Source organism: Aedes albopictus, chromosome 2 (assembly GCF_035046485.1).
Source record: "Aedes albopictus strain Foshan chromosome 2, AalbF5, whole genome shotgun sequence".
In the NCBI taxonomy this organism is placed as follows: domain Eukaryota; kingdom Metazoa; phylum Arthropoda; class Insecta; order Diptera; family Culicidae; genus Aedes; species Aedes albopictus.
Window position 1 is genome coordinate 281497786 of NC_085137.1, and position 19070 is coordinate 281516855.

Here is a 19070-nt window from a genome sequence, read left to right on the forward strand (position 1 = left end):
ACACGGACACGTTTAATGCTTTCAGTGAACTATTTGTTCTTTGAAAGAAACATCACACTACACAACGGACTAGCATGCAACGCCCAGTGACACAGCCGAAAACTTTTTCTGACCGCTGCAGTGGGATTTGAACCCGCGCTCTCCAGCACGATGCGACTTATTGCCACTAGCCGCACAACCACGAAGCCACAAAACTTGTTAAAAAGATGTTGAAATGTACTTTTCAGGAAAAATACGTTAAAGAGTCAAATTGTGTTTAGGTTTAAAAAATATGCAAAAAAATAGTTTGATTATATACCCTAATAAAACTATTGATATAAAAACACCGGGAATCACTCAAAAATGCAAACCATCTCTCTCTCTCTTCGTGGCGTAACGTCCTCACTGGGACAAAGCCTGCTTCTCAGCTTAGTGTTCTATGAGCACTTCCACAGTTATTAACTGAGAGCTTCCTCTGCCAATGACCATTTTGCATGTGTATATCGTGTGGCAGGCACGAAGATACTCTATGCCCAAGGAAGTCAAGGAAATTTCCTTTACGAAAAGATCCTGGACCGACCGGGAATCGAACCCGTCACCCTCAGCATGGTCATGCTGAATACCCGTGCGTTTACCGCCTCGGCTATATGGGCCCTGCAAATGCAAACCATGCGTAGTTTTATAAGGATTTACAATTTAAGACTCTTTTAGAGTATTATTTATTATATTTCAAATTTATTATATTTCAAACAAAAAAAAAATAAAATCGGTCATCTGATTAAAAAAAATATTTCTTGAAAATTTTTGGTTTTGAAATCTTTTGATTTTTTGGTCATTTTATCTTTAAATCTAGGGTGATGAAATTACAAAAAAAAAGTACGGGTCTAATTATTTCCGATGATCTAAAAACCCACCAAGTATCATGACATTTCGAGATATAGTATATCGAATTTCTATGGAATGGCTGGTATAATAACAGTATCAACACTGATTTCGTTTTGTAAAATAGTTTAATAGCCACTGTACGCTGCTATATTTCTTTTGTCTTTTTGACTTTTAGTGCATACTTTGTTTTGGTGCTATCCTGTCCACTGTCACGAGAAGCTTGAAACTAGGCTCTCTAATGCATGTAGTATTTATCAATGAGCCTTTTCATTTGACGTCTTAAATCAGCTGATTTTCGGGTCTTTGACAGTTCTTCTATGAAGAAGACAGATCCTGTTAGCATCTGTTGTTCAACCTTTGTAAACAAATGCATACACGGACCTGTCACATGAAAAGGCCTATTAGCGTCACGGACATCTGTGTGTTATTAGTCAGATGGAATGAATAAATTTGCATACTAACAGAAATACGTGTCTTCTTTTATACTCATGAATGTTATAATCGTTTACTGTATATGACTAATGGCTAACTAATGATTTAAATTTAACAAACACATAACATTGATAGCGTTTTAATTACCTAATATAGTCAAAATTACGAAGACTAAAGGTTTTTGTTTTTTTTTTGGTAAACAAATGTTAATATTATTTATAATATTGAGTAGCAATGAACAAACAAATTTCTGTTAGTTATTAATTCTATCCTAAAACTATGTAATACTAAATTTATTATTATTCTTTTATTGCCAACCATCCTCCAGGGCAAATTTTTCTCTTGCTCAGATGGATCAAAAATGCAAGAATCAGAGTGCCAGTAAGTAGCATATATATGAAAAGAAAATTGAATATTTGTACCATTTGGGCAGGTGTACCTATTTTTGTCAAATTTATATTTAATAACATAATTTTTGGCACACTGTGAGATACGTACAGCATCTAACCCTATACAAAAAATCAAATCGTTTGGTATAGCGGCAAGTGCTCAAAATAGGTACACCTGCTAAAATAGTACAAGATTCTACATTACGGTGGGGTTATTTTTGCAAAATCTCTCCGGGATATGATTTCTCAAGTAAAAAGGGATCTACTGGTCGAAATTAGTGAGTTGTGCAAAAATGAGTGGTTCCGCTTGATATTTAGGGGTGGCGCAATAGTTATTTATGTAACGAGTTGCAAAAAGTTGATTTTTTCAGCACGAGTCGTACATTTATCCAACGAGGCTTGCCGAGTTGGATAAACACGAAGAGTGCTGAAAAAATCGAGTTTTGCAACGAGTTCCATACAAAATTTTATGCAATGATTTTTTTCATAATGCAACCCATTTGAGTTGCATAATGTTCATAATGCAACTCAAATGAGTTGCATTATGAACATTATACAGCTATTTTTCATTATGCAACTCATTTCAGTTGCATAATGAACCAGTTCGGAAAAATTGGCCATTATGATACCAAAATGAGTTATATAAAATGTAAATTATGATACCGAATTGCATAAAAGTGTTTAAGTGAAATTTATGCTAAAGCCAACATTCATAAAACATGCCAAATAAAATTTTCAAACATACATTTTCTAAATTAAATCGGTGGTTCTAGAACCCTATTGGAACAAATTTGACTGACTTCTAAATTGCGATATCTCTACTGGTTTTCGAAATATTAGGAAAAAATGTCTTATTTTAGCAATTTTTTTTAGTTGTATACTACAATAGGACATTTTCAAGTTTGTTTAACGCTGGTTGTTTTGTTTGGTGTTGTGTTTCATTGTATACAATATAAGGCTAACTGACGTTTAATCACCTTTCTCTTTTTGGCTCCCCAGGAGGATAGGTTTGTTTTCATAGGGAAACGTTTCCCTATGAAAACATTAAACAAAAAATTGCTATCTTCTGCTTCTGCTTGAGAGAGAAGGGCGATGAACGCCAGATTGCCTTATATGGAAAAAATATCGAGTGAAATTACGGTGAAGAATACTTTGGCTTTCCGATTCCCTGGAGATGCGGCACAGTCCGCGGTAGAAGATATGGTTCTGTTTGTGAAGACGCTCAACGGAGACAAATCGATGATGGAGACCGCCTATAAGATTTCCGACGATAAATCTGTTTTCATTCGATTCAGAAGTGCTGAAGAAATGCAGTTTGTGCTAGCTAACAATGCAGAAAGTCTGCCGTTCCACTTCAACAATCGGACAAAAACGATGGTGCGCATGTCGGTTGCGGTTAACACGCGGTAGGTACGTGCGAATTTTTGATCTTCCGCCAGAAATTGAGGACGCTGATTTGGTACTCATGCTGCAGAAGTATGGAAAGGTGCAAAGTACTGTACGTGAGCGGTTTCCAGCGGAGTTCCAGCTCAACATGTTTACGGGCGTTCGCGGTGTCTATATGGACATTGAGAGCGCCATCCCGGATGTCCTGTACTTCCGTAATAGAAAAGGGAGAATATTTTACCATGGAATGAAGCCCAGGTGATTTATTTGTAAGTCGGATAAACATCTGATAAAATCGTGTCCAATTTCACACAGTCGAAAAGGTTCCCCACCGAAGCCGATGGTTGAGGAGAAGCCAACAGAAAATGTAACCGAAGCCTGCGTCGATTCAGAATCAGGCAGAGAAGATGAGGTGATTGTGGAGAATCACCAAAAAAAAAGAAGAAGACGGAGACAAAGCGACAACGCTGGTTTGGTTCTGATCGAGAATCAGAAACAGATGCGTGCAAGCAAACGCAAAAAAAAAGAAGCAACCGAAAAACCCGTCATCGAGCGAAAGTGAGTGCAGTTTGATCACCGTTCCCGACAATTCTCAAAGAAGAATGAAACATACACACTTAATTTTTATTACCGAGTTCGGTAATTTTTTGACGAGATTTAAACTGCTGAGCACCGAGCTCGTTCAGCAAAAATGCATTGTTTACCTTTTCCATACGATTTTGACAGTTGTTTTACTGAACCTCAGTAAAATCGATTACCGAAACTACCGAGATCGTACTGCTGTTATAATCTCGTCAAAAAAGTACCGAACAGGCAATTCAGAAATAAGTGTGTAGGATCGCAACCTACGAGTGGCTCACCGATGCAAATGAACAATAAAATGAGGATAGCTGCAGCCAGCAATACGCCGCTGGAGCAAATTGATTTTTATCATGATTGAAAGTAGAATAATTTCTTTTTTTATTTTGTAATTATAATACATATTGTGGAAAATTTACAAATGGTTTCGGCTCCGTTAAGTCCATGTGGCGCCCGAGCCTTTCAAATACCGTCTACCCCCGTTGGTTTGAACGACACCTCATGCAAACCAACGGGGTTAATTTTTAATTTGAACTTCTAGTAACCCTGTGGGCATCTAAAAACCACTGATGGTAACCCTTTTTGCTGTTTTGTTTTGATACCGCGTTCCGTTTCACCCCGTTCCATGGGCAGAATGACATCTGAACCATTTTTAGTTTGAACGATATGCAGATTAGCGGGGGTCAAATTAAAAAGTGTTCAGATTAGATGCGGTCAAACCAACGAGGGTAGGCGGTAAACAAAAAAAATAAGACATTTTCTGGAAATATCTCAAAATCAGTAGAGATAGGGTATCGCGCCACTTGAGCGGTGGCTTCTATTTTCGTCTGTTTTCCACTATAACTCGGTCAATTTTGAACCAATTGACTTGAAATGGTGTACACGGGTAGATACTATACCTATCTCACCACATTCCAAAAGTTATGTCAATTTGTTTAAATTTGACTGAGTTATAGTGGAAAACAGACGAATATAGAAGCCACCGCCCAAGTGGCGCGATTCCCTATCGCAATTTCGAGGTCAAATTTGTTCCAAAAGAGTTCTAGAATCACCGATTAAGCTTAGAAAAGATGTGTTTAAAAATTTAATTTGAAATGTTTTTTTTATGTAAGCTCTAGCATAAATTTTACTAAAACCAGTTTGCGCAACCCCTAAATATGAACCGAAATCGCTCATTGTTGCACAGCTCACTAATTTCGATCAGTAGATCCCTATTCACTTGGGAAATCTTATCCCGGTGAGATTTTGCAAAACCAGCTCCACCCTAACCCTACATGTTGTAATTTTGTTCAATTTGTTTTAGTGGAACGTACTTGGTTTTTGAAGGCGGAAATGTAGATAAACCAGTATCTAAAGAGCGTGAATGGTCGAGAAATAGATTTCATTTCGATGATGTATCTAAAGCTATGCTTACGTTATTTACTGTTTCTACGTTTGAAGGATGGCCTGGGTATGTTCGAACAACGTGACATTTTTAGCTAAATATTAACATATTGTTATCTTGAATGTTTCAGGCTATTATATGTTTCCATTGATTCCCATGAAGAGGATTCGGGACCGATCCATAATTTCAGACCAATCGTTGCAGCTTACTATATCATATACATTATTATCATTGCATTCTTCATGGTCAACATCTTCGTTGGTTTCGTTATTGTTACATTCCAAAATGAAGGAGAGCAGGAATATAAAAACTGTGACTTAGACAAAAATCAACGAAATTGTATAGAATTCGCACTGAAGGCTAAACCTATACGACGATATATTCCAAAACACCGGATACAGTATAAAGTGTGGTGGTTTGTTACATCGCAACCTTTTGAATACATGATTTTCATATTGATTATGATCAATACGATAACTCTTTCTATGAAATTCTATCGCCAGCCTGAAATATACACTGAAGTTCTAGATTTGCTCAATTTAATTTTTACTGCGGTATTCGCATTGGAATTTGTTTTCAAGCTGGCTGCGTTTAGATTTAAGGTAAGTTTACCAATGTACTATTCCTAATAGAATCCGTATTAATAATCTTTATTTCTCTTTAGAATTATTTTGGTGATGCGTGGAATGTTTTCGATTTCATCATTGTTTTGGGCAGTTTCATTGACATTGTTTATTCAGAAGTTAACGTAAGCAAAGGAATGAAGGTAAGTGAACATTCATTTATTTGCTTATAATTTTATTTTCGAGTCAGTTCCCAAATATGCCTTGCCACTCACTTAACGCCAAAATAATCTAAATTGGTTGAACGACAATCTAAAGTGGGTATCAGGACGTAGTATAAGACTCGACATGCAGGGTGTCGACGCAGTTTTGAACATCAAATTCCCTGGCTTTCTCTGACTTTCCAGTCTATCTCATTTAAAATTCCGGGTCATGTAAACCTAAGCTTAATGGTATCTGTTCATGAGATAAAATAAAATTCTCTGAATTTCTGATTTTATTAGGATTGGAAAAATAGAAAAAAAAACAAGAAATATGCACCAGATATTTTCCAAGAAATTTAAGGCATATTGGCAGTTTTTCATTAGATATACTGTGCTGGAAATAACTTTTGACATGTCCATCAAAAACTCCTTAATTTACATAAAAATCCATTGCCAACTAAAAAATATTTTAAAATTAACTCCAAAATTACAACTAAAATATTCGATAGACATTAGAATCACATATTGATTTGGTTTTATTAGTTAGAGCAACCAGATGTTCAGATCCTGTGGCTGCATTTTTGCAATAAATTAAAAAAAAAAATGAATTTGTAAAAAATCTCACAAATAAAATATGGATTTTTGCCACGCACGTTGCAAGAATCCTTCAGCAAGAAATTTATTCAAAAGTTCTTCAATATTTTTAGGCTCAGTGTACCAGTTATGGCTATAGTACCTCAAATTCGCCATAGTTGATTTTCAACCTTTAAAGATACAAATCAACAAGAAAAATTTCGTGAACAACAGAACACGATCAGAAAAGATGATTGCAATCATTCAAACTTCACAATTATGGTAGAAATAAATAATTTTCCTTAACTTTTCGGCCTCCTTGCACCCTATTTCGCCATAGTGTACCAGTTATGGCAAATCCCATAAGGAATGAATGTAAATAGTGCAAAGTGAAACCCAAATTGTGTCCGTAACTGGTACAGGGTTCCTAACATTGGCACACGCCGTAATAAATACTAAAAGTAGTTTTGGCTCCGGTTACTCCCTTTTTTTTGTCTTTTTTGTTTCAAATTTCTCGTCAAAGTCGCCTAAGAACCACTTTTAGAGCTTCCAAAAACGCACATTTTCGTTCGCTGCGAATGTTGCTACGTCATTCCGTTCAAAAGATATTTTTGATTTTCTAGAAAAAATAGGCACTTTTCAAATATTTTTAACTTGAGTTACTAAAATAGCACCCCTCTAATTTTTTGATATGTTTTATAACAACATTTCTTCTTTTGAATGCGAGCAAAATATATTTTTATGTTTGCCCCAACCCATCATAACAACTTTTTAAAAAAACTATGATTTTTTAAGAAAAACGCCTGAAACTTTTAAACCAAAAGAGATAAAGACCATCTCAACGCACGAAACGACGCGTCTTCAAATGCTCTACAAGTGTTTCTTGGGCGACTTTGATGAAAAATCGAAACTGAAAAAGTTAACGCCAGAAAAGCGGTTTTTCTTGAACCACCCTAAGCTTATTCAGAAAAATATTTCTAGATCGGTCAATTTTAAAGCTACATAAAAAGTGTCTTCAGCAAACTTGCTCAAAATTGATAGATCTACAACTTTCTTGCAAATAAAAAAGTTTGGTTCCCAATTTCTTTGAAAATATGGACCACCCTAATTTTCATGCACATATTAAAGAGGGCCTTATTATTAAGAACAACTTTGAAAAGACCATATTTGCCTAAAAACTCATTTGAAGGCGTTGAATGCATCTTTCCTCGTAAATCTGGTTCGTGGACCACTGTGCACTGTAAGCTGAAAATGCACTAAAAACATGTAAAGTAACTTGGGTATCCAGTTCTCTAGGCATTATCTTTATTTGCCTTTAGAAGTGCTAAAATAACCCTAAGTTGATGAGAAGCAGACCAAGCTCAACTGGGAGCATAGATCTAGAATGAATCAGAAGAAGAACTAGGCATCTCAGGATTACTCTTCCGGGATTATTACTATAGGGCTTCAACAGATTTCTACAGAAATTAAAAAAAAAACATCAGTGGTCTGTACAACAAATTTCTGGGCATCTCAAGACTGAATCAACCAATTAACCAAACATTATATTGAGTACAGTGTGATGTACTTTTAATTTCCAACTTATTTGCTCTAAAATGGACTTGTAATGTTGACATGAAATAAGGCCTAAAGATAATATTCAGAACAGCATTACGTTAACTGAATACCACACTACAGGATTACAATCATACATTGAATTGATTGAAGTCAGAACCATGGATTTAACAGTTTATGTTTAGTTATTTATTTACTTCATCTTCAGCTATAGAGATTGTTTGGTAACCTTAATAGTTGAAAGAAACAATTCAGTTAGTTTTTCAAAATTCCATAACCGTAGGAATTTCTTTAACTCAAATACATCGTTTTATGATTATCGTGAAAAATTTTCCCTGACCATCAACAAAGTTCCCTGACTTTCCAGGTTTTTCCAGGTAGTCGACACCCTGACATATTCTTACGTTTCTTCAAAGTTAATTTAAAAAGCTACAGAATATTCTCGTTTTATTTTCAGGGTGGATCTAGCATTATATCGATCAATTTCTTTCGACTGTTTCGTGTAATGCGATTGGTGAAGTTATTGGCCCGAGGTGAAGGCATTAGGACACTTCTGTGGACCTTTATCAAATCATTTCAAGCCCTTCCATACGTTGCTCTATTGATCGTGATGCTCTTTTTCATTTATGCAGTAATTGGAATGCAGGTAAGTATATAGTTATAAGCAATGAGGTAACATGAAATAAGTAAGATTTTGTAAAAGTACAGGATCTCGCCCCTAAAACTTTGTATTATCTAAATAATTTAGTTTCAACACATAATATCAATGATGACTGTGTTTTTTTTAATGATTACTGCCAATCATCTTTCAATCAATGATAATGTAGCTCAAAAGTCTCTTTAAATCAAGAATTAATACAAAGAAATTTCAAATTAACAAATACGATACATGATTGTAAAACAACACAATAAAAAATGATTTGGGAAAGTATCTTTTTAATGAATACGTTTCAGCAGAAAATAATTCCAACATTTGTGCTTTCGATCAGCTACGAAGCTAATTAATCACTGCAAGAACAACACAATAAAAATAGAAAAAAAAACCTTAACGCAGAAAACACTTTTAATAGTTATTTATGTAACGAGTTGCAAAAAGTTGATTTTTTCAGCACGAGTCGTATATTTATCCAACGAGGCTTGCCGAGTTGGATAAATACGAAGAGTGCTGAAAAAATCGAGTTTTGCAACGAGTTCCATACAAAATTTTATGCAATGATTTTTTCATAATGCAACTCATTTGAGTTGCATAATGTTCATAATGCCACTCAAATGAGTTGCATTATGAAGATTATGCAACTATTTTTCATTATGCAATTCATTTTAGTTGCATAATGAACCGGTTCGGAAAAGTAGGTCATTATGATACTGAAATGGATAGTATTTAAATAGAAATTATGATACTGAATTGCATAAAATAAAAAACAGTCCTGTGTAAAAGCAACAAAAATAATTATTGTTGCCCGGCTTATAATTTAATTGTTTGATTTCAAATATAAATATTTCTGGCGTTCAATTTGAATAGGTTCTATCAGCATAGAAATCACAGCAAACATACGACCTATTCAAATCGAGCGCTAGATTTGTTGTCTCAATAAGAAATATTTTTGTTTTCGAAGAGTCACCTGTCATCATATTCTAAAATGTTTTTTTTTTGTAGAATTTACAATATTGTTGATGCTTTGGCAAAAAAATTAAACACATAACTAATACATGCTGATCAATCATGGCGCGTTACTATTTACAGTCATGGCTGCTCTTGAGAATTATGGAATGAATGTGAATCAGTTTCTACGTTGTGGGCACTTGAAGTTTTTGGATATCTGCCCAATTATTCACTGAAAACTTCATATAAGTGCAAACAGCACCAAACATTCTGAATATGCATAACATTCATTGCACTTTCGATGTTGCAATTTATCACAACACATTACGCTGAAAAACAAGGCTGTTTGTGGTTAAGACATGAGCATTTTTGCAGAATCAAAAATAAAATATGATTGCAAACAAAAAAAAAATATTGAATTTGCAATTTTTGTTTCTTCTTGCTGTTATAATAAAAACACATAAAAGCAATGAATTTGTTATATAATTGTTGCAGTTTAAATAAATCTATCTATCGCCTCCCCCACCGTAAACTTTTGACCATCTTCTTCTTCTTTATGGCTCGACGTCCCTACTGGGACTTGGCCTGCCTCGCTTCAACTTAGTGTTGTTTGAGCACTTCCACAGTTATTAATTGAAGGGCTTTTTTTTGCCTGCCATTGCATGAACTGGTATATTGTGAGGCAAGTACAATGATACACTAACACTATGCCCAGGGAGTCGAGAAAATTTTCCCGACCGGAACGGGAATCAACTAGCCGTCTCCGGATTGGCGATCCATAGCCTTAACCACTAGACTAACTGGAGACCCCATACAAAATTAAAAAAAAAAAATATGTAGGGACCGTAGATTTTGGCCAGACTCCTCCAAACTACCGCCACCCCCCCCCCCCCCCTTTAGTCTACGTAGTTTATGGACAGGCCCTAAGATCTTCAAATTTGGCCATGTTCAGGTTCGAATGTCGAGCCGTAAAGAAAAAAAGAAGATTCACTTAAGGGCCCAGAAAGCAACAGCGGTAAATGCACGGGTATTCTGAGGGTGATGGGCTCGATTCCTGATCAGCCCAGGAACTTTAACCCTCTCTTACCCATGGTAGCACAGGTGATCCACTACTTTGCACTGTTCATTTAACTCTAAAACAAAAACGAGCAGAGAATTTTTGACCAAATCTGGCATAATAGTTCATCAAACATATACAAACATCTGACGAAAAAATGGGAATGATCTAACTTATCCTGTATTTGTATGAACAGTGCAAAGTAGTGGATTACCTGTGCTACCATGGGAAAAAGAGGGTTAAGTAATGAAATTTTTATGTAACTTCTTTAGGCACGGAATATTTTCTTGTCTAACACACGATATGGTGATAATGATTAGATACTAAATTATAAACCTTCTCCTGACACGGACTTCAAGTTAAAGAGCTGTACTAATAAAACTCTAATCGGGTGCTCGATTAGGATTAGTTTTCATCCAGTGGTGCTCAGTTGAAGTATATCGCGGAGCAAACAGCGATTTTGCGTCTGACCCGCGGGCCGCAGGATAAAACTAATCATTTGAATATGAAAAAAAAACTTACATTTTTATATTATTTTAAGAGAGTTCGAACGTTTTACTGAGGACATTTGCCTCAAGGGAAAAGACGAACCAGCCAAGGGCTGAAAGTCGCTATAATAAAGACAAATCAATCAATTTGCCTCAAAGATCTCAGTTCGACCACTAAAAACGTAATGCACATAGTGAATTCTATCCAATTATGAGTTGTCATGAAGTTTAATTTGTTTCATTTGAAGTAGCGAATCATTTGCTACCGAACATTTTCGACATGTACCTAGCATCAAACTACAGAAGAAACTGTAGAATGGTGCTAGTTTTGTAAACAAACAAAATTGATCAAATTACTGGTAAACTAAATTGTATGATTTTTGTATCTTGTATTGTGACTTTTCGAACCATATAAGCAGGATCTGATGAGTGTAATCAGTTTTCGAGAATTGAAATCAAAAAAGGTACCGTCAAACGGGATTACTTGCAACAGCGGTGTAACTTGCAACACGATGACATACACTAAATGTGAAGCAGGGTTCCTGATTTCGACTTTTCATCTTCCTCCACATGCGAAGACAGTCAGCAGCGAACGGTTGTCGCTTTAAGGCTCCCCCAAACCGACGCGACTCTTTTCCAGCGACACGACTTTTTGTCGTTATGTTTTTGTTGCGAAATCGCTGCGCACTGATTTCAAGGGGACCTTCCACACTGCGACGACGTCGTCGCAGACGACAAGCGACAGTGCAGCGATTTTTGTACTTGTCGCCGGTGTGTCGCGGCGCTGGTCGCTGCATGCACAGTTTTCGTCGCTGTCGCGGAGCGACTAAGTTTTGTTTGTGACTAGTTTTCGCGTTGGTGTAGATGGTTGATGCGACGCATTTATCGCTGTAGTCGTTGAGAAAAATCTCGGCGATAAAAAATCGTGTCGCCGGAAAAGTCGCCTTGGTTTGAGGGAGCCTTTAGTTTGCGTGCTTGCTTGTCAGCGACGACAGCAAACTCCGGCGAACGATGGGAAGCCACACTTGGAAATTACTCATTCGTCCACATTCGCATCGCAAGCGATCGAGCGGTGATGCGATTCGTGAATGATATTGTGCATACGAATTTTTGATGTTTCCAAAAAATGTTTTTTATTTTCTTTGCTAATCTAGCATTTCAACAACAATACACTAAAAATGTATGCATTACATGCAAAAATTCTCTTCTAATTATGATAATAGCCGCTTCGACCGCTCACCAGCATTCTTCACCATTCGACATTCATTCATTCGCGTGCGATCCAAACTGCGACGAATGGCAGCGAATATCCATGCCGACCAATTTGCGCATCGCTTCCCACTGGTGATGGGGTTGCATGTTTGATCATGACTATTCGTTTGCTGCATCTTTCTCGATTCGCTTCAGCAAAGAGGAGTGAATATGAATGGAGTGAGGCGAATATACCGATCCTTGATGTGAAGCATTTTCTAATAATAATGAAAACTAGTATGCCCTACTAGGGGAATCAACGTATTTTGGACACAGCGTTACGCCAATATATTTTGGACACTTCCATTTGATTTTGCCGTAAGTGTCCAAAAAATATTGGCTCGTTGCTGTGTCCAAAATAGGTTGGTTCCCCTATTTCGGTTATAGACATTATGAGTATCAAAGATCGATTTAGTGTAAAAATTAGCATTGTTTCTTTGTTTATGGTTTAGCTACACTGTTAAAACGGATTGCTCATTTTGTGCCATAAAAACAAGTATGAAAATAGTCCTTGACCTCTCCCTTATGGTAAGTGCGATAAGTCTGATAACCTTGCTTGCAGTTAGGGTGCACGGAAAAAAATCCATTCCCCTAATCATGAATAAAAAATCATGTTCTTATGATCTCTGCCAATTCATAATATCATGGTTATGATTCATAATCTCATGAATGAGTTGACCAGAATTATGAATAGTAACAAGCATTTTCATAAATTATATTCATGGTTGCTTTCTAGCGTTACACTTATCTGCCATATGCAATTATATAAATCGCGCGGTCGTCCAACACAGACATGTGGAAAAAGTTGAACCTGCTATTTTTGCAAAGTTTTTATTTGGTTTGAATAATAAATGTGCATATATCAGGAAATGGAACATCAAAACAGTGTGCCCGTAAGATTCGGCAGTTTGTTGGGAGTTGATTGACTAAAAAGTAAACGCGCAAAAAGTAAACAGTGCCCAGTTCGCGTTTTCGTTGCGCCATCCGTCGTAGTTGCGAGTTTATGCGCGAAGGGTGAAGCAAAGTGGGAATCGCGCGCGTTAATTTTCGGTAATTCTCAATATTTTTTCCGGTTTATCCTTCGTTCGACGACTTCGGAGACTCAGCAAGTGATGTGAACTAGTAAACAATCGATATGGTTTGGATGGCATCCTTAGCCTGTTGGATGCAGCAGCCAAAGACGAAAATAGTAAACCAGCTAAATATGATTATCCGGTGAGTTCGATCATAGTTGTTCTCTTTTATATTTGAACATGACATATCTTCACTAACAAGAGGCCAACTAAAAAGTGCTGCTTGCTCATAGAAAAAAAGGATGATGGATAGGTCCCAAAATCATAGAAATGGGCCTTGATATCACGTATTTTATTTTCTTATGATTTTAGCTTGCATCGTTTTATTTATCTAATTAAAAGCATTTGGGACCGACGACGACGGAATCATAAAAGTTATACTTAATTTCATGAATTCTATGCATGGCTCCATTTCACTCAACCATGATTTTATGAATTTGACTGAGAAGCATTGAGGTCCGACGACGAGAGAATCATAAAAGTTATTCTTAATTTCATGAATTCTATGCATGTCTTCATCTCCCTCAACCATGATTTTATGAATTTAACTGAGAAGCATTGAGGTCCGACGACGACGGAATCATAAAAGTAATTCTTAATTTCATGAATTCTATGCATGGCTTCATCTCCTTCAACCATGATTTTATGAATTTAACTGAGAAGCATTGAGGTCCGACGACTACGGAATCATAAAAGTTATTTTTAATACCATGAATTCTATGCATGGCTTCATCTCACTCAACCATGATTTTATGAATCTGGTGGTAAAGCATCAGGATCTTTTTTTTTTTATCTGTATTAACGAGACTTTTAGCCCTAGGCTAGTTCATCTCGGGACCCACGCTTTACTTCCCTTCCGAAGGAAGAACTCACATTTTGCGAGTTTGTCGGGAGTGGGATTCGATCCCAGGTCCTCGGCGTGATAGTCAAGTGTTCTAACCATCACACCAGGTCCGCTCCACTAACATCAGGATCTGCATCCAGGTTTATGAAAATTATTCTTGGTTTCATGAATGCATCTCATGATCCCAGCATATTTAATCATAGCTTCATGATTATATTTTCCATTTTTGGTCGTCGAAAGCCAAAACAATAACGGGTGCATAGCGTTATGGTGAAATCAATTATAAAATCATAAAAATTTAATCATGGTGTATATTTATAACATAAAATCATAAAAAATATCGGGAAACTATGAGTCATATTCATGGTCTTGAGAATGGATTTGTTTCCGTGTACCTAGTAAGCTTAGCTAAACGATAAAAGTTTGATAAACTTATGGACTAAGTAATGCAAAAAATCATTATTATATTCGACAACCGCTATTGGGTAACTTGCAACAGTTTAATTTGACGAAACCTTCTATTATTTATCTTCATTTCACGATACATTTGATATGAATAACCGAAATAGATCATTTATTGATTACGTAACGCGTTAATTTTATAATGACACTTCATTTTGTTTCAAGTGACCCTCAAACATTGTTGGAAAATAACACATTTTGAAGTTTTATTCATGTTTCATCTTGTTAAAAGTTTAATTTTTGTTTATGAACGCTGTAAAGCAATTACCAACATCAATTCTGAACCTAGATGGAGTGAATTATTTCAGCTTAATACCCTAATTAGCGAGTTTGAAATTTACAAAGTTGAATAGGTGTGTTTCAATCATGTTAATTTAGCTGAAATTGCCAAACACCACTTCAAACTGAAAACTACTTAAAGATGGCTCACTCTACATTTTCAAGAAGTGACAATAATCATTGTTGACATTTTGTAATGCTAAGTCACGAGAATCATATATAATTTATATTTGAGGGACGTGAGACCTGTTGCTAAACAATATACTCTCGCTTGCAATAACTATCAACCCTTTCATGAAAAATTATATGTCAATTGGTTAGTGTACATCTTTTCATGGTATGTTTCATGCATAACATCAACAATTTACAATACGACTAAATCCTAGAATGTTAGTGCTGTTAATTGATAGCTAACTTAGCTTCATGTCCTGTGTTGCAAGTTACCCCACAGATGGGGAAACTTGCAACAAGCATGTATTTCGCACCTCCTGATTAGGTGGCAACGTATTTTGGTAAACCTATTACTGCAAGGTATTCTACTCGGGGTAATTAGCGTACACGATGCTTCACAGGATGTTTCAAATGTTTAGATTTTCAATGATATTGCTTCAAAGTCGAAAAGTGTTGCAAGTTACCCCATTTGACGGTACCCGGGTACCCTGCTGGCCACATAAGGGTTAACAATTACGAAAAAAAACCTCTGAAATTATCAGAAAAACTAACACTAAACAACGTTTTTTTTTGTGTTTTCACTAGGTATTCGGGAAGATTGCAATGGATGACGAGACATCTATTCATCGGAATAATAACTTCCAAACCTTTCCACAAGCAGTATTAGTATTGTTCCGATCAGCCACTGGTGAAGCGTGGCAAGATATCATGTTGGATTGTTCTTCTCGGCCAGGAGTAGTTATGTGCGATCCACGATCAGACGACGCTAACTCACCAGAGGGCTGTGGATCCAGTATAGCATTCCCATATTTCATATCGTTTTATGTGTTATGTTCGTTTTTAATCATAAATTTGTTCGTTGCGGTTATTATGGATAACTTTGATTATCTCACACGTGATTGGTCTATTTTGGGGCCTCATCATTTGGACGAATTTGTTCGACTCTGGAGTGAGTACGATCCGGATGCAAAAGGAAGAATAAAGCACCTGGATGTCGTTACATTACTGCGAAAAATTTCACCCCCACTAGGATTCGGAAAACTATGTCCTCATCGGGTTGCGTGTAAAAGATTGGTCTCAATGAACATGCCGTTGAACAGTGATGGCACAGTGTTATTCAATGCAACGTTGTTTGCTGTTGTAAGAACATCGTTGAAAATTAAAACGGAAGGCAATATCGATGATGCCAATGCGGAATTGAGAGCAACCATCAAACAAATCTGGAAACGAACAGCTCCAAAATTACTCGACCAGGTAGTCCCACCACCAGGAGTAGATGATGAAGTGACGGTGGGGAAATTCTACGCAACGTTTCTCATTCAAGACTACTTCAGGAGATTCAAGAAGCGCAAAGAAAATGACAATAAGCACGTAGATTACGACAATAGGCGCACTATGACACTACAAGCAGGGTTAAGAACACTTCATGAGGCAGGTCCTGAATTGAAGCGTGCTATATCCGGTAATCTAGAAGATATTGGAGATGACAATCCTGAGCCTATGCATAGGGTGAGTACGAATACTTCATGCTTGCATGATATGAACGAAATATAAATATATATCGCGAAACCTTTTTAGAGAAATCATACTCTATTCGGTAATATGTGGTCATCAATACGAAGGCCAGGCCAATTTCCGAAAAAGGGCAGCAATGTAGCACCTAAAACATCAGCAACATCTGCAGCAGCGACTGCCGCCATGCATGCAGTGTTATCAGGGGCTGAGGCTTACAAAGCACCGTATTGTCAAATCAATAATGGTTTCAACCGTATGGCGAAAAATGAACCAGCCCATGACAATATTCCATTGCATCCATTGCTGTTGGATGGTAGTAATACCGCACAAACCGGACGCGTTTACAACGCGAATGAGTAAGTTTAAGATATTCGGATACTTTTTGAATGTTTTTTAGCTTTGTAGTAATATGGTTACCCGTCCATGCTAACTGCAAATAACAGTGTTTTAGTGTAGTTTTTAAACAATAATATTACAGGTCATTAATCCTTTATCTGCCCAATTGTGGAGTCCACATAAGCCCAATTAACTTTAATGTGGAATGGGACCGACTCTTGGGCATTTTTAACTCGCATTTTCAAGAGCACGCATCTCGTCGTCTACTAAAAACATGAAGCTTAAAATGCTACTCAATGTTTCCCATGAGAGAGCAAGCAATGAGTAGTATTTTCAACTCTGCATGTTGTTTGGATGACGAGATCCGTGCTTTCGGTATTTGCAAGGCAGCCTTTGTGATGGCTATCTTTGGATTCACTCATATACAGGGTGTTAGGTTCCTGAGTGCAAACTTTTTAAAGGGTGATAGAGGACCATAAATGGAGAAAAAAATTGTTCTACGCATATGGTCAAATCTCAATCGTTACGTAGTTATTGAACTTCCCATGTTTATGACTCTTATTGCCTTAACTGGCAATAACTTGAAAATGGTCAAACTTGTCGAAGTTTTTTTACCCTTATTCGAAAGATCATTGAATTTTCTAATAATTGGCATCTTTGAATCGATTGGTTTGGTTAAATAACTAAGTTTTCTAGAGCAAAATAGCTAAAAATAGTGTATTTTTATTGGTTGTTGTCAATTATCTTTGAAACATGCGTAATAAATAAAAATTCTTTCTTTGGCAAAGTTGTGACTCCTGTTACACTCTACAATTCGTTCTTTGACACCAAACTTCTAGCTCTTATCGTTTTATTGCAATTTTGATTTAAATGTGCGGCACAATGCGCAAAAAAGTGCTTTCCATGACAGTTGCAAATTTATGATCTGAAATGCGATGTTAAAATCGAAATTGCAACAAAACGATAAGAGATAGAAGTTTGGTGTCAAAAAACGAATTGTAGAATGTAACAGGAGCCACAACTTTGCCAAAGAAAGAATTTTTATTTATTACGCATGTTTCAAAGATAATTGACAAAAACCAAAAAAAATACACTATTTTTAGCTATTTTGCTCTAGAAAACTTAGTTATTTAACCAAACCAATCGATTCAAAGATGCCATTTGTTAGAAAATTCAATAATCTTTCGAATAAGAGTAAAAAAACTTCGATAAGTTTGACCATTTTCAAGTTATTGCCAGTTAAGGCAATAAGAGTCATAAACATGGGAAGTTCAATAACTACGTAACGATTGAGATTTGACCATATGCGTAGAACATTTTTTGTCTCCATTTATGGTCCTCTATCACCCTTTAAAAAGTTTGCACTCAGGAACCTAACACCCTGTATTTATGTCCTAAATCCTCCTACTGCATTGAGGTAATAAAATAATTCCCTATTACAGTTTCTAATGTTCATAATTTCTAATTTTAATAATCAGGAGGGTTACAGAAGTTTTGTTTGTAGAAAGATTGAATCTCAAATTCAAACTGCAATTATTCCGTGAAAACTATGCCGTGAATTTCAAGATTTTCCATTATTTTTATGAGGTTTGATTTTGGTGCAGTATTTCTTTTTTCTGGTGAGCAACGCACAACAGACAAAAAAACATGAAAACTGTGAATGGTTAACATTATTAGGCGATCATTTGTAACAATAATGAAAATTACCAACTGTTGAAGAGAACTGTATGTGTGAACCCTAACAACAAGCTCCAGAGTTTCTTTATATTGTTTATCTGTCGATAGCGATCGCCATCGTTTCAAAACAAATCGATGAAAAACAAATCACCTAAGAAACGAATCCTTATCACTTTATGAATACAAATCAAGTTTCTCTGTTTTCTATCACGATTATTAAATGCACTAATCTGCTATGATATAAGGTGATTGAAACGTCACAAAAGTTGTATTAAAAGCATTTTTCAAAACATACGTACTTATGTGAACAGCACAAAGAATATAACGAAAACACATTTTATGTTTCCTGCGTGAAGGGGCCATTAGACTGTTTGTCATAATGACAAA

At 36.3% G+C, this 19070-nt stretch overlaps 2 protein-coding genes across 6 annotated transcripts in view; both read left to right on the plus strand.

Annotated features, from left to right (window-relative positions):
- Window positions 1-19070, plus strand: part of LOC109415132 (muscle calcium channel subunit alpha-1) — a 94449-nt gene that overhangs the window by 62188 nt on the left and 13191 nt on the right. For all 5 annotated transcript variants that reach the window (XR_009997771.1, XM_062851924.1, XM_062851922.1 and 2 more), the window contains exons 17-23: window positions 1625-1677; window positions 4954-5100; window positions 5165-5636; window positions 5699-5800; window positions 8385-8573; window positions 15741-16664; window positions 16734-17026. Coding sequence is in view for 4 of the 5 variants with exons in the window: in XM_062851924.1 (XP_062707908.1) it covers window positions 1625-1677; window positions 4954-5100; window positions 5165-5636; window positions 5699-5800; window positions 8385-8573; window positions 15741-16664; window positions 16734-17026 (2180 nt within the window). In the remaining variant the exon portion in view is untranslated. The remainder of the gene's footprint in view (window positions 1-1624; window positions 1678-4953; window positions 5101-5164; window positions 5637-5698; window positions 5801-8384; window positions 8574-15740; window positions 16665-16733; window positions 17027-19070) is intronic.
- LOC134288139 (uncharacterized) lies at window positions 2365-3911 on the plus strand. Its single transcript, XM_062851925.1, has 2 exons — window positions 2365-3329; window positions 3387-3911. The coding sequence occupies exons 1-2, from the start codon at window positions 3016-3018 to the stop codon at window positions 3631-3633; spliced, it is 561 nt and encodes a 186-aa protein (XP_062707909.1). The 5' UTR covers window positions 2365-3015; the 3' UTR covers window positions 3634-3911.

Excerpts from the sequence above, each read along its gene's own strand:
- LOC134288139 (XM_062851925.1), top strand. The coding sequence starts at position 3,016 with ATGCAGAAAGTCTGCCGTTCCACTTCAACAATCGGACAAAAACGATGG. Across the intron at positions 3,330-3,386 it reads TACCATGGAATGAAGCCCAG|TCGAAAAGGTTCCCCACCGA; the intron begins GTGATTTATTTG and ends AATTTCACACAG.